This window comes from Poecilia mexicana, unplaced genomic scaffold (assembly GCF_051168715.1).
Source record: "Poecilia mexicana isolate PSO_F unplaced genomic scaffold, ASM5116871v1 scaffold_10, whole genome shotgun sequence".
In the NCBI taxonomy this organism is placed as follows: domain Eukaryota; kingdom Metazoa; phylum Chordata; class Actinopteri; order Cyprinodontiformes; family Poeciliidae; genus Poecilia; species Poecilia mexicana.
In genome coordinates, this window is record NW_028263379.1 from 29,337,884 (window position 1) to 29,354,059 (window position 16,176).

Here is a 16,176-nt window from a genome sequence, read left to right on the forward strand (position 1 = left end):
AAAGAATAAGCTGCATCCCAAGCTCTAATTGTTTTTTGACTGGCCGTGTGCATCCTGGCCACTGATCTCTCCATCACAAGGATATCTAGGAAGGAGTTGGCTCATTGTTGCCAAGGCAATAGGTGTGGTGGTTGCCATCGTAGAGCCAACATCTTATTAGCTACAGTGAGTCCCGCCCATAGCATGCAAAAGCGCATGCTTGTTGAGAGGAAAGTTCTAAAGTGGAATCGTCATTAAGTAGAAACAAAGATGGTGATAATCGAATATTAGCTTTAAGCAAATCACTCAACGTAGTGGAGATTTGTCTCCAGAAAGCAGCCACACTAGGACAATCCCAATACATGTGCATAAAAGAGCCTGGAGTCTTAAGTGTACATAGGTCACAAATAGGAGATGTGATCATTTTCATAGCATGACGTTTCCTGGGGGTTAAGTACATCCTATGGATAAATTTAAAGTGTATAAGCCAGTGGTCAGGATTTTTGGATGTGTTGTGGAAGTTCTCCCATACTGTATCCTAGCAGATTTCTACATCTCCCGTAAAGGAGAGGTCTCTCCCCCATATATTTTCTACAGGGGGCCTGGCATGAGGATCCGAAATGAATTTATATAATTTAGAAACAATGCCACGTATCTGATCCGATGAGGCAAGAAGTTCTTGTAAGGGATGGGTTGGAAGAGGCACACCCCAAGGCATACCTTACACTTTCATGGCCGATGTGGTTATAAATAAAAGAAGAATGTAGAACCTGGTAAGTTATACGCAGTTTGTAGGCCACTAAAAGAACTCAGGCCATCATTTTTCATAAGGTCTTTGAGGACATTGACACCCTTATCTCTCCAACTAGGGAAGGAGAATGGTTTGTTTCCAATGAGGATAGAAAAGTTATTAAATATAAGAGAGTGTTTATGCCATTTCAGGTTGGTGTTTGTGTGATTCAGCACAGAATGACAGGTTCTAAGAAGAGAAGAAATTATGGGTCCTAATTGTGATTTAGCCTCTTTAGGAGGTATATTAGAATGCACAGAGTCTTCCAGTCTGTATGCTTTGGATAAATTTTCTTCAATTGGTTTCCAAGACACAGAGGCCTCAGGATTCAACCATACAAGCAAAGGTCGGAGCACAAAGGACCAAAAATACATCTTAAGATTCGATAAACCTAAGCCCCTAAGTGTTTTATCTCGTTAAAGTGTTCTCAATTTCAAACGAGGTTTCTTCCCATTCCAGGTGAATTTAGATATGAGTGTAGCTTGTTCCTAAACTTTTTTCATTTGTTGATTGTACTTCCTTTTCTTGGGTTATTAAAGTAATTCCAGGAGCTCCACTGACAATCATGGTTTCTTGAAATTACCTAAACAAATAGATATTTGTTTTGTACCTCTGGAATGGTCTTCGGATGACCCATTGTAGGAGGTTGGGTTTCGTCCAATAACCGTTGGGTTGCCAGTTTGAACCTTCCCCCATCTCAGTCATTGTGTCTTTAAGACACTTCACCTGCCTACTGGTGGTGGTCTTCATTCCCAGTGGCTCTGATTCAAGAGCAACTTTTGGGTAACACTTTATTTGAAGGGGGATGAATAAGACTGACATGACACTCTCATAAACACCTGTCATGAACATGAATAAGCCTTCATGAATATTTATGACTGTTGTCATAAAGTGTCATTTGGTAAATTATGACACTTTTAATACAAAGTTGACATTATTCAAAATGTCTTTATGACAACTTGACATTAACCAAGAAATCATTACTGATATAAATTTGTTATAAAAGTATTACTGATTGCACTTTAAAAATCAGGTAACTTTATGTTATTAAAGGTAAAGTTTAAACAGTAATGATTTATTGGTTAATGTCAAGTTGTCATAGCAAAGACATTTTGAATAATGTCAACTTTGTATTAAAAGTGTCATAATTTACCAAATTACGCTTTATAACAGTCATTAATATTCATGAAGGCTTCATGACAGGTGTTATGTCATGTTTATGACAGTGTCATGACAGTCTTATTCTCACCCCTTCAAAGAAAGTGTTACCAAACTTTGCTAATGCCAGTCTCTCTTAGGGCAGCTGCAGCTACAGTATAACTCACCACCATCAGCGTTTGAGTGGGTGAATGGCTGAATGTTGGGTGAAGTACTTTGGAGCCCTTTGATAAAGTACTAGACAGATGCAGTCATTTACATTTTTTGAAAGTTTAAATAAAGCATGAAAGATGAAGATCGATGGTGATTAAAAGATAAGCACTTTGAAGGGATTTTTATGAGTATTAATACTCCCCACTGGATATTTTGTGGACTTCCCCCCCCAAAAAAATTTAATGAAATTATATGATTTCCGTTACAATATAACCTTAATAAGATCCGTATTTCAGTTCAGAGCTTTAAATACTCCTCTAAGAAACAATCACAGTTTAACACAGAGAGTTACTGCAGTCAAGTATCTTTATCACGTCGTGGAGTTTTATTAACAAGTTCCCCTCCCGGTTAACACGACCTTTTCAAGGCAGAGAGTTACGGTTGAGAGGAATTTCCTCCCCACTGCGCCCTGCCTCGGAGGAACGAACTGCTGTGTTTGCAGAGCTTAGCCCTCTGATCACATCACAAAAACCTCTGTCAACACAACAGTACATCAGCTATAAACAAAAGGTTCATTACACACACTCACACAATACATGTTCTTCGTAAGACACATTGAGTTGCTCTTCTAAGAAATGTAACTACCTGTTTGAGAAGCTTCAACACTCCCACTGTTGGACTCTTGAAAAAGAAAAGAAACAATTTTGCTTTTCTTGGAACAACTCGTTCCTTTATTGCATAACCTTTGTGTGAATCACAGCCGTTATTTTCTTGGTTTCATCATTTTTCCCCCCATTATTTTTGAATTAATACAGGCTCCTGTACAGAGCTGATTTAAACTGAAAATGGAAAACAAAACTCTTTGGTAAGTATTGACACACCTTCCAGGATGTTGCTCATATAAACTGTATGAGTAACCACCGCTGTCTGAGTAAATGCAATCAAATTAATGACCCTACTTAAATCTGAACAATTACTGTCCATTTTATTTTAAAAGTGATTCAGAAAAAAAAATCTTGTATCTTAAGTCGAATCATGGAGTTTTGTTGTGGGTTTAATAATTTTAAGCTTCAGGATGAGAAGCTTTAGCTTTTACCTAATACTTGTGATACAACCAAGGCTGACATTTGGGGTGAATGCACTAACCACAGGACTGGTTCAGCTGGATTCACTGGTATTTGGAATTCTCAGAATCATGGAGAAATACCTAGGTCTTGCAAGCATGTGCAATAAAACACACAGCATTTATTGCTTTCTTGCATCATTGTTGATGCCGTTTACAACAGAAGCTAAATTACTGAGAATAGTGGTACGTTTTGGTCATGCAGCCTCAGAGGTAACGTCTCTGCTAAACCTAAATGTGCTGCTGGGTCAGAATTAGCATCACAACTGCGTTCATTTGATAATGTTAGCATCTCCAATAAAAAGGTGATAATGGCACGTTACATCGCCCAACAGTTCACCAGCTATATCAGTTTCTATTTGTCTGTAGGAACTTTGTTAATGTATATTTTTTTCAAATTGTTTTAAGATATTTTTATATTCAGTGGGGTTTATTTTGCTGTGCTGTTTTAATAAGTGATACATGGGATCATTTAGTACAATCAAGTAACTTGCTGTTGTCAGAAGTAATTTGTGTTGCCTTAAATTGTCTAAAACAAAAACACGCTGTACATATCAAATATGGTGTAAAAGAAATATGACTTCGTAAATTAGTGCCTTGGTTTAAGAAGCTCCTGCTGTTGCCTTCAGAATGTCTCCTCCGTTTCTCCTGTTTGACATCGTTTTTACCAGCGTCACACTGAGAAGTGGTTCTTATGCTGAGCTCAGCAGATGTGCAGTTCTAACAGGTGTTTGCTAATTGCTGCTGGCTAGTCTGAAGGAGCTGAGTGAGGGAGAGAATAATGTAAAGCTAAAAAACAAAAATAAATTATTTTTACATAATATTGCCCTTTTTAAATCCCCCAATTTAGTTTGGTTATTTTGAAGACACTGTATTTTAAATGCAACACGATCCTTGATAGCCAGGATCACTGATCAAACCAAAGTAACTGAATGGACTCCTGTTGGTAAACACCATTTATTGAAGTAATATAACCATAACATATACAGTAAATCATAGAAAATCATTTTGAACAATTGGCTATAAAAGCAACTCAAGGACATTTCCCTGTTTGGGAGAAAAAGTTTTTGTCACGTTTGAAAAACGTGACAAAACAAAACAGGAGAACGGCAAAGGGGCAAAGTAACCATTAAGCTGACAAAATATGTTTATTTCAGCAAACCATTGTTTACACTTTTTATTGACTTATTTGTCCCATTAAAGAGATAATTGGAGATTAAATAAATTTTTAACCCTATAGTTGAATTTGCAGTTTAGGGCTGTTGTAGAAACCAACCTGAAAAATTAGGCTTAAAAGTTTTACTGGGAATTTAGAAGGAAAGACAGGAACATATCTGATGCTGATTCTAGTTGTATTTAAGTTTCACTGGAACATTTTAGATTGTTTTTGGTAGAAACAGCAACAATTAGGTTCACTGAAGGAGCCCAGCCACTCCAGCCCTCGGCTGTTCTCTCACAGCCGGCCTGCAGAGGGAGCCGTTGCACAAGAACAAATGTTTGAAATCATCGTGGAATCAGGATCAGTCAGAGAGTCACTGGATCTTTCCAGCTCACAAAGCTGCTATGATCCATTTTCTGTCCTTTTCTCCTCCTCGTCTTCTTCCTCCTCCTCAGTGTTGTCCTCATCTTCGCTCTCACTGTACTGGTAGTTACAGCGGTTTGTGTTCACGAAGAGGTCACTGTCGTCATCTTCCGAGTCGCTTCCTTCCTCTTCATCATCTCTCCCCTCCGCCTCCTCTTCCTTGCTGCTCGTCTTGTCCTGCGATGACTGCTCCTCCATAAAACCCTCGGGCCTTAAAGAGACACTCCGTGGCTTAGGAGGCTTCCACTGCTCTCCCTCTGAGGGGGTTTGGGATTCTACTCACCAGATTTGCTGTTTCTGCAGGTACTGAATGTGATCTTTGTAGAGAATGAAGCTGATCTCTGCCTTCACCTTCTCCCCTTCTTCAATAGGATCCACGATGACATAATCACCTGAGAAACAGAATGAAATTATGCAGGAAATTAATCTATAACAAAAGGATTTAAGGCAAATATTAACTTACAGTGATCATAATCTAACTTCTTACAATATAGGATGTCCCCCCGTAATACCCATATTCCCAAAACAAGATGTCGTCTCCATCTTTTCTGTTAGTGACTGCATGTAGTAACATCCAGTTGTTGATCATGTGACTCGTGTGATGCAAAAAAAAAAAAAAAAAAGTGTCTCCATCAAAGTTTTGTGAAACACGCTAATTTCAATATGACCAAAAACAGCTTCATCCTAGCTCAATTCATTTATTTGTTTTTGTGGAAACTGCGTTTTTTTTTTTTGTTTTTTTTTTTTTAAATTGCTGCGTTTATACTGGGTGAATTTTTTTCCGGAACTAATTTGCGCAATTATATAATTGATGGAAATGCAACTTACGTTAACACACAGGCACATCAGCCGATCTTCATAATTTTTTAACATATGAGTCTCGCTCCAGTAAAGAAAACTGGGTCGCTATTACCAACAGATATTTATTAACATCATTATGCCGTTGGTTTCTGGACAGGGAGGAAGTTGGTCATGAGGTCTTTGGTCATGTGACAGAGATAGCAGTGCAGCACAGGATTGTGGGGGGTTTAAATGAAGCAATGTCAGTCGTGTGATTGTTTCTTTGAAGATGTTGAAAGGGTAGTAAGATGTATATAAGATTGGTAAAGATATGACAACGATATTAGTCCAAAGGTAGAATGGGTATATTTAAACAAACTGCCCCATTAGACATCTTTAAATACTTATGAATGGCTCAATGACTTCATTTTCAGAAAAATAATCCTACTCTTAAAATCACCTCTCTTGATCCAGATGTTCTTGCGGAACTTGGTGGGCATGCTAACCAGGAACGTCTCGCCCTTAGCCGTGACCGCTTCGTGGAGGTTGTTGCCACGGCTACCAGTCACCTGTGAGAGTGTGCAGGTGGAGAAAGGAGATACGAAATGGTTAAAACGTCCTCCTGAGTGTTGTTTATGACCTGTACATTAAAATGTTTACCTTCACAATCTGCTGGTTCTCCGTGGGAGTGATGAAGTCTCCCAGAACTTCCTTCACAACATGTTTGCGTTTAGTGGCCTGTGACATTTTAAGTTATGGGTAGCGGTTTTCTTCGCCAGCTTGAAGAGAAAAAAGAAATTACAAAAAAGTCGGAATAGATTCTGTACTTGTTCTGCACACACTTTAGCACACTTTGTCAAACATTTAATTCTCAGGAGGGGAAAACAAAATCAGTACAAATAGAGATGGGTAAGACTGTATGATTTATCACAAAACAGAAAGCAAAATTTGTTAAAAAAAATTTGTTATGTTGAAATACTACTACTAATACGTAGGAGTGGGCGATATGGTCTTTAGAGTTTTATCACGATATTTGTGATATTATTGTGACGACTACTGACATAATTTGCACATGGCTGGTAAAAAATAAATTCAGAGTTTGATACACCGATAAATTAATAAACTTGTAGACATAAAGAAAAGCTAGATAACTACATTTGGAAACTCTTAATTAAATGTTTTTAAAATAAACGGAAATCCTTTCATAGTCCGCAAATGGCATGATCACAGAACGTTGTCTTACACCTGGAAACACTGCTGCACATTAACCAAACTTAGTTAACTAACACCTATCAAAGTGTCGACAACTACAAAGAGTCACAAAAGTGATTTAAAAAAGCAAACACACTCGAATATGCTACCTCTGAATGCGGTCATATTCTTAATACCGTACATAATTTATTAATGATACGAAGAACTTAGCTTGATATGCTAATACTGCTAACACTGGCTACGTTGAAAGCTACTACTTGTATTTCCGCTCCTACCTTGAAAACTAGAGACAAAAGTCTCGTTTCAAAACGAAGTATGTTCCCTAACAGCGACAAAAAGGGGAGCAGAAAAGCTGAACAGAATAACAAGGCCTTCTCTATCAATGAATATGCCACATGCTATCGCGTTTTCTGAAAACACCTAAAACAAACGTTTCACTTCCGGTGTTAACGTGCTTTTTACTTTCAAAGTAAAACCAGTATGATTTTATTTACCTTCTTTTTTTTTAAACTTTGCTCTTTTGTCACATGCTTTTCTGATAATTATGAAATTCAATACAACAGTAATATATTGTCCTCTATTTAAATGTGAAACATTATTACGAGCTGGGAAACACTTTTTTTTTATTTTACAGGTATCTTTCTGCGGAAGCAAGGGTTATCTATTTCTGGGTTATTCTTAATTTGCATTATGGGAATTGTATTTCTTTCAGAAATCAGAGCAATGTTCAAGATCACCAACATTTAAATGCTTGTAAGATGCATATAGTAATACCATTGGGTTCCCTACGGCTTCTAAGTCCAAACGCATCTGTACTGTGTATCTGTACTGTACAGATGTGGGTATTAAATACTTACAATTACTTCAGTAACCTTTGGGTACAGGAATACTTTTAGAAGTAGTTTCTACTATTCCATACTTTTTACTTTTGCTTGAGTAATGTTATTATGAAGCATTTCTTCTTCTATTTGAGTAAAATAGATACTCAGACCTTCACTGAATAAAGAACAAACATATTTTTTAACCAAAAAGGCAACAAACACAGATCTACCACTGATGTGAAAGGCAGACAACTTGTTTGCAAACAAGCTTTGTTGTTCTGATGTCATTTTGTATCTGCTATTGGACCATTTGGAGATTAAGTGAAGATTCAGCAAACACCATATATTGTCACTGGAAATAATTTTCTTTATTCTCCTTATTCTTTGGATTACCTGCTATATTAGTGTCCTACGTTTTGTATTTTAAAAAAAGTTTAGCGTTTCTTCTGCTTGAATTTGTTTTGTAATTGTTATTTGTATTAATTTGTAATATAACACCCAATTTTGCACTTAACTTCATATACGTTTTCTCTTCCTACATAATTTTTAAATATTAAATCACATATGATCAGTTACTCAGAGTTTTTTTTTTCTTGAATAATTTATTGCAAAGCTACTTTTTACATTTACTTGAGTGTAAATATGTTGAATGCTTATATGAGTGTATGCATGTGTGTGTGTGTGTATTGTCCTGTGATGGGCTGGCAACCTGATAGCGCCTCTTGTCTAAGGTCAGCTGGAGATAGGCACCATTTAGACAGGGTTATTGATGATGGATGGATAATAATAATTGACTGTCTCCATTCATAATTCCAAATGTCTAAGCAAAGTGATTTAGTTTGGACACTTCATGAACTTTTTTTTTAATTCCCACATTTTATTCAAACATCTTTTTTTTCACTCTCACTGCAGTTGTTATTACAGTTTAATAGTCCTGTGCAAACCTTTCCTTGGAAACAAATCTCAATTAATACCATTAGCACAACAATTAATAACAGAACTTAAAAAAAAAAAAACACTGAGTAGACATGGTCTAAGTTTCACAATACCTCGAGCACAAGCATGTTTATTGCTAGTAGAGATGAGTTACAAACAACACTGCCTCTGCTGAAACAACGGAGTAACGTGCAAACAAAATGCAGTTTCAATTGACAGCAAAGTTTCACAGTAACATCAAAGCTAACGTCAGTAGAGCTGGTGTGACAGAGTAGGCTGACATGAGGCGGGAGGTATGACGTTAGAATACAGCAAACGGTTTAACGGAACATTGTTAGAGCTTGGAAGTGCCTTCACTTGGATCCTCATGCAGTTTGTTCCTGTGCTTTTCGTGAGCTGACGTAGTTGTACCAGGCGGCTGGTACAACACAGACAGCATGAAGATTAGTTGACAACAGCTGAAGAGCACATCTTGTTGATTCCACATGCATTGGACCCCCTGTAAAGGTAGTAGTAACCCTGCAGAAGAGACAAACAGAATACAAAATAAAACTCTTACAATAACATAAAACATTCTAGTTTAATGATATTAAGTAGAGTTAAATTTACACCAGACCTCCATGTATTTACAACATGGTACTGGTTCCATTTATTGGTAAAGAAGCTTAAAAAGCCTTGAAATAAATTGAAATTTTATTGTAGTACTGGAAAAAAATCAGTAAAAAGAAAAAAAACTGAATGGGAAGGTAAATTATGTAATTAAGCACTGCGGGTGATGTTGGTACTTACAGAACAGTGCTGCTATAATTGTGTGCTAAGAGAAATGAATTATGGTGGAATAATTTGCTATACGAGCAAGAAGTTAATTTGTGATTTGAGTCAGGTAGTAAATATTAACTTATATGAAGCAAGCCAACAGCAATTCAGCGCTAAAGTATTGTCCGATAAGGAAAGTGGGGCTGATTTATCGGTGCACCAGTAAAACAATATAAATGTAGGATTCTACACATCTGTCAGCATATCTGCATTCCTGTATCCTACATTTAACTTGAATCAAATAAAGTGAGTGGTAGTTGTTGTTGTTCTTGTACCTCCTCTCCGTAGTCCTCCCCCCAGCTGTTCTTGATGGCCCAGAATGGGATGCCATTTCCTGAAAGAAGAACAGCACAACGAAAACAGTTTAAAATACTCTGAATCACAAACTAATATCAACAGATGTCATTAAACTCTGATTGGGGAGGAGTGATTTACTCACGTTCACCATATCCCACCAGCAGCACAGCGTGGTCGATCATCCACGGATTGCAGAAGATCTTCATTGGGTGACTAACACCCTTTCTGTAGAACTACAGGAATATAAAGACAACCATAACCGTGACTGTAAAGGCAAATTTTACTCTTTGATAATACAGGAAAAAAATAGTACAAGTTACATCAGACCAAACAGAGAAACGGAAAGAGAAAGTAAAGAACTCGCCTGCATTGCAAAGGCATTGAGAGCGACAGAGATTGGTCCTTTCTCTGCCAACCAAGCGGCAATATCTGAGAACAAGAATAAAGCAGTAAAATATTTGCCTGTTTAATGATGCTTGGATGCCCAACTCGCAGAACATTGACTCTCTTACGATATGGACTTACAGTTTTATCACAATATTTTGCGTTACCATTGTGATAACGATAAAAGTGACGATAACAACGGTTTATTAAATCCTTCTTACTTCTACTGTGTTGCAGCCATTATAGCCCCACAAACAAAAATAATGCTCTTGAACAAACATTCCCATTTTGGGATACGCTTCTTTAAGACACCAGTCACGTAAAGAAGTGTGATTTGTGTCACTAAACAGTAACTATTTTCAGATTTATCAGTATTTATTGATCAAACAGTGAAGAAAAGAGTAAAATTACAAAACTCAAAAATAAGGAGAGTTTTGGGGGATTTTAAAACATCATTAATTGGAATTTATTGTGACAGCAACAAATCAAAATTCTTACCATGGTAAGAAATTTATCGCGATAAATGATAAATGATAAATGATAAATGATACGATAAATGCCCACCCCATTGCTTACCTTTTTCGTCTTTGGAAATCTCCAGTGAGCTGTTGATGTAGGCAGCCACCTTCCTGTCGGTGAAATCACACGTCTGCTTGTGTCCTTTGTAGGAGTAATCCGTTTCTGTCTCCAGGCCGCCTTAATGGCACAGGAGAGACAAACATGCATGAAAAAAAAATATATATAACATAAGCTTATTTAAACTTAAATCCTCCCTTTTCAGTTTTCTGTGTGTTACTGTTCCCGTGAAGCTGTTTCTTACCCAGCTTTTCAATAGCTTCATAAGCGTTTGACGGCAGTCCACCTCTGCATGCCTGGTCCAGTCCATCACAGTCAACCAGCTCTGCAAAGCAGAGAGTGTATAATCCACTGATTTAATGGAAAATTGACTGTTTTCATTGCATTTTGAAGACATTAGTGGTGAGCTTTTTCAGTCAGAATCTGAGGACGACTTACCCTGTTCTGAAAGTGACAGCAAAGTCCCATTTTTCAGGAACCACTGGCCCTCGATGTTTCCTGTGACAGAAAACGCCCAGCAAGATCCACACATGCCCTACCAAACACACACAACGAGGGTTCAAAAATGTCCCTGCGCTACATCAAGTTATTCCCAACAGAGTGAGCCGTCGGTTATTAACTCTTCTGCTCGGCATCACCTGGTTCTTCACGGGACTAACGGCTCCATGATCCCTCCAGTCCCAGCTGCTGGGGGCGGGGCCTTTGGCGGTGGGGGCAGGTTTCATTGGACGATGAAGAGTCCACTGACTGAGAAGCGGGTTCAGGTACGTGGAACGAAACTCCTCCTCTGGACGAAAACAGATGGACAGAATACAAAGCTGAAACGTTTGCGGTACCGGGAAAACGTCGAGTTGTTGCAAAGCTGCAATGTTAAAAGCAGAAGACGCATTTCCTCGTCGGAAATAACTGGACGGCGCACGGTGGCACGCACCAGTTAGGTCGCTGAACTTGGTAACGCCGTACTCAGCCGAACCTTGATCCAAAGACTGGAGCTTCTCAGCCGTTTTCAGGTTCTCGTGAAAGATCTGTAGGCGCCTGTCAGCCTCTGTCATGGAAACACGCACAAAGATAATACTTAACATCACAACATGCAATGTCAGCACTTCATGTGATCTCTATCTATCGCTTTCTAAATACAAGCCAACAAACATTTGTCATTTTCTTTTATTAGCATTTGAGGTAAGCTAGTCATTGTCCAAACTGAGCTCAGAAATTGAAGTTTGAAATTTGACTCTTTTTGGCTTTTAGGTCTTGGCTAAAATTCTACAGTAATTAAACTTTACTGTTGCTCCGTGCTCTGTTCCCATTAAACTTATGTATTTTGTTTAGGGCTGGACTATATGGCTTAAAAACATATCATAATATTAGGGTTTCATATCAGTCGATGATGATAATTATCGAGTAGTTTTTTGTTTTATATATCTGAAATGCTGCCAGCTGGTGACGTGACCGTTTTTGTTTCATCCAGTTTCCGCTGGATGTGTTGTACTCATTTTCTTTATTCACTCCTGGCCGTTGATTTTAATTTCTAAGCAGTTATGTGGCACGGTGGAAAAGCCTGACATTGCTGCTGCTCAAGTTACTCAACAGGTTGTTGCTAGGTAACCAAAGAGTGAGTGAATTTGTTGATGCCACCAACATTATAGCTGGTTGTGAAAGGTTGAGCAGCAAAAGCTTTTCCTCAGCTTTCATCTCCCAGAATGCTGTTTGGTTCTGAATCAGAGATCAGTGAAATTATTGAATAATGTATCAGACATATCTACAGACACTGATCATGTATTTATCACGATATATAATGTTATTGATGTATTGCTCTTATCAAACAGTGGAGAAAATAGTAAAAATAGCATTTACAGTTACGACAGTTTTTTTAGCATCTTTCATTGAAATTTATCGAGACGACGATAAATCAGAATTCTTATAAGACATTTTTACAGTAAATGATAAACAGTATGATAAATGCCCACAGCTAACTCAGCGGTCAAGAAAATGTGGTTAATCACAGCTGCTGCGAAATTTTATAAAGTGCATAACTGGTTTTTCAAATAATGCAAAGTCAATTTGGACCAACTTTTTCCTCTTAAAAAAAAGTAAAACATTATTTGAAAACTGCTTTTAATAATTCCTCTTAATAAGATTACTTTGACTCTTTAGGTTTTGCGTATTTAACTGTTTCACAACATTCTGTGTATACATGGAACTGAATGTGGGCTGACTTGTGAGTGTGTTTTCCCTTCAGGGTGAACACAATGACCTGCGAGCACAAAAGGTTCAGTATCTGTGCACCAGAATGTGACTCTGTGTGTGTGTGTGTGGTGTGTGTGTGTGTGTGTGTGTGTGTGTGTGTGTGTGTGTGTGTGTGTGTGTGTGTGTGTGTGTGTGTGTGTGCAGCTGCTGGATTGTGTGAGCGTGTGCAAACCGCTCACCTTCCTGGCTGCTGTAGACCTTATTGTATCTAACCATGAACTCTTTAAACTGGCCCAGTAGCTCCACGGACTCCTACCACAGAGAGAACAAAGAGAATAAACGACTGCTGGGGCACGAAACGCTGACAAAACCTCACTAAGCTGCTGTTTTTCACCTCTGAGGGCTGGATGGTGGATTGAGCCTCCAGCATGTTGGGCTGTTCTGAGGCTGGACCGACTGAAACGAGGAGAGCATATTAGTCGATAAACACGTGCCTCAGTTTCATGTTGTCAAATGTAGATTTATTTTAAACAGCACTAAGTAGCAGTAATGGAGGCTTTAGCAAGGTGAATGCTAACATTAGACATTGACTCGTCACCCTTTACCTAATTTATCTCATTGATCCTGGTTATGTAACATGAAGGTCAGACTGAACAAACAAGACCATGGTGAAAATACGAATAAGGGTGATTTTTTTAAAGTTGATGTAGATCACCTGATATTGCAATTTTCCTCAAAATACTTTAGTCAGAGAAAAAAAAAGACCTGTCTCTGTAATTTTGTTTTGCTGTCTTTCCAGTTTTTGTTGTTGCTTGATGTAGGAAACCAGGTCTCTCTTGTACATTAGATCTTAATGAGACAACATGTATAAATAAAGGTGTGTATATATATATATATATATATATATATATATATATATATATATATATATATATATATATATACGAAAATATAAGATGAATTTAAAAAAAACAAAAAGGAGGAAGAAAGGTGAGGTCTATAGGAAAGAGCGATCCGGTCGTCTGGTTGCTGACTGACCGACCTTTAGGCTGACACTTCTGTTTGAGGAGGGTGGTGGTGGCCTGCCAGGGAATGTCCCACACTTCAAACACACATACTTCAGTCTGATTCAGGAAAAAACACCAGAACAAGAAAAACAACAGACATTAATATCATCAGAATCATGTATTTGTTCATGTCCTGCAAATGCTAAGTGGAAGTTACTTGTCTGTCTTCATCTCTTCTCACATACTTTCCAACTTACTTCAGTTAAGTTAGTGTGTGTGTGCACGCTTCACTTTGATTTAATGTTTTTAATTTTTTTTTTTTCTGTCATAACTGTATTGTGGAAGCATTATATATATATATATATATATATATATATATATATATATATATATATATATATATATATATATATATATATATATATATATATACACACACACACACACATATATATGTCAGAGTTGCACAAACATGGCCAAAGTTACAGCCAGTCATTTCACAAGACTAGATCAGTGCTGACATTTCTGCCTGAACAAACACGAGGCACTGCTGCAACATTAAACAACACAATCAGTTAAGACATTTGGTATCCATTCCATACAGGCTAGCAACTTCCTGTTTGTTGCTCAGTCACACTCACAGCGTACCTTGAGTTTCTGAGGCTCAGGATAGAAGTCACAGGTCCTGAGCATGGCAGATTTCTTACACTGGGTGTTGCTCAGTTCCAGTGTTAAGGTGTAGCGGATTCCCTTCACCAGCTGAAAAACAGGTGAAAATTTGGAATTTGCAAGACAGAAATGTAGTTCTCCACAAAAAAGGATTTACAAACAGACTTATGTTGGGGCTGTGCCATTTACTGCAAAAATAGTCACTGTAATATCAGTGTTGCATAAACTACTTTTTAAAATGCAAAATGTGCCTGTTATTAGACTCCAAAGTGTTAAAAAAATTGCCAGGCAGCATTATTTATTTATTTATTTATTTATTTAGACATAAGTTCTTGACAACGGTATACATTTTTAGCAAAAAAAAAGGAAGGAAGGAAGGAAGGAAGGAGGGAGGGAGGGAGGGAGGAAGGGAGGGAGGGAGGAAGGGAGGAAGGAAGGAAGGAAGGAAGGAAGGAAGGAAGGAAGGAAGGAAGGAAGGAAGGAAGGAAAATTGAAGGAAGGAAAATTGAGTAACATGTAAATTTAACAACATATTCATCACATGACTTCCTAATGTCAGGCATCATCACCTTCCCTCACTGAATTTAACAGATTATGGTTTCGTGTTGTTATTTTAGGAATATAGCTTCTCTGGTGGTGGTGTGTCGATGATGCGCTGATAAATCGACGCTTCCGGTTGGGGAAAAAACGCTTTAACAATTTAAGTTTTACATTAATAGCACGTCTGTTTCACTTCATTTAATGGGGAATTGTTATAATCAGAATTAGATAGCTTTGAAATAAATATATTCTTTAGGAAATGTACATCAGCATTTGTTCTGTACAATGAAGTTTGTGCTTTTATTTTTGAAATTATGAATTTTTCCTTCCGTCCAGATCTCACTTATGTTAACATGACGCAGGGTTAATTATCGTTGTTTACAGACATTTAATAATACTGAACTGACTCTTAAATGATTAAAAACACAGCCAAGACACAATTATTTAAACAATGAAGAAATAATTGTTTTTAAGTCTTAACCTGTTTAGTGGCAGAGACGAACCGGCTGACTCGGCGGAGGTGCATAGCGTTGGAGCCCCGGTTGTATCGCTCCTCCGCGAAACCCAGAACCTTCTTAAGGTCCGGGTCGGACTCATGAAGCCGGATAGGAGAGCCGGGAGGCCCGAACAGAGGCCGGTCGAGGTCTTCACCCAGCCCGAACACCGAGACCAGGGCCAGGCAGAGGATTAGAGGACAGCAACGGACTCCGACCCTCATTTTGACTCCTGAGCGCTGACAGAAAGAAAAAGGACCAGCGTTCAGTTTGCGCTGGATTTAAAAGCGCTCTGTTTGTTTTCCCCGAAATCAAAATCAATATCGGGTTAACTACGGCAACTGCACAAACGAGTTGCTCTTGTTGCCAAACAAACGGGACTGCATGTGGGAGGAGCCTGGGAGATTTAATGAGAGGATTTTGTTAAAGAGAAAATGCCCTAGGCCGCCTGGGGAACACCAGGGGGCGATAGAGAGGCTCAGAAAGGAGAGAAGAAAAGATTTTTAAAAAGTCTATTTTTTCAATTGTATATATATAATTTTGTTTCAAATGTAATGTTTATTCCATAAACAATGTGTGAGTGATTTACAGGGTGTTCATAAGTCATTTTCAACGGAGGATATACCCAATAATTTATTTACAGTGTATTTGCGATCTGCAATATTTGCACAT

General features: G+C 38.0%; 2 protein-coding genes across 2 annotated transcripts; both read right to left on the minus strand.

The window, feature by feature from the left end:
- Positions 1-4,146: 4,146 nt before the first annotated feature.
- Positions 4,147-7,220, minus strand: eif1ad (eukaryotic translation initiation factor 1A domain containing). Its single transcript, XM_014993174.2, has 5 exons — positions 7,053-7,220; positions 6,226-6,344; positions 6,026-6,134; positions 5,069-5,177; positions 4,147-4,996 (listed from the first exon to the last, which is right to left on the minus strand). The coding sequence occupies exons 2-5, from the start codon at positions 6,310-6,312 to the stop codon at positions 4,765-4,767; spliced, it is 537 nt and encodes a 178-aa protein (XP_014848660.2). The 5' UTR covers positions 6,313-6,344; positions 7,053-7,220; the 3' UTR covers positions 4,147-4,764.
- Positions 7,221-8,454: 1,234 nt separating this feature from the next.
- Positions 8,455-15,859, minus strand: ctsf (cathepsin F). Its single transcript, XM_088009784.1, has 14 exons — positions 15,492-15,859; positions 14,450-14,560; positions 13,837-13,918; positions 13,189-13,250; positions 13,034-13,106; positions 11,539-11,652; positions 11,246-11,394; positions 11,046-11,142; positions 10,852-10,932; positions 10,608-10,727; positions 10,012-10,076; positions 9,790-9,880; positions 9,626-9,684; positions 8,455-9,053 (listed from the first exon to the last, which is right to left on the minus strand). The coding sequence occupies exons 1-14, from the start codon at positions 15,726-15,728 to the stop codon at positions 8,979-8,981; spliced, it is 1,416 nt and encodes a 471-aa protein (XP_087865910.1). The 5' UTR covers positions 15,729-15,859; the 3' UTR covers positions 8,455-8,978.
- Between the last annotated feature and the right edge of the window lie 317 nt (positions 15,860-16,176).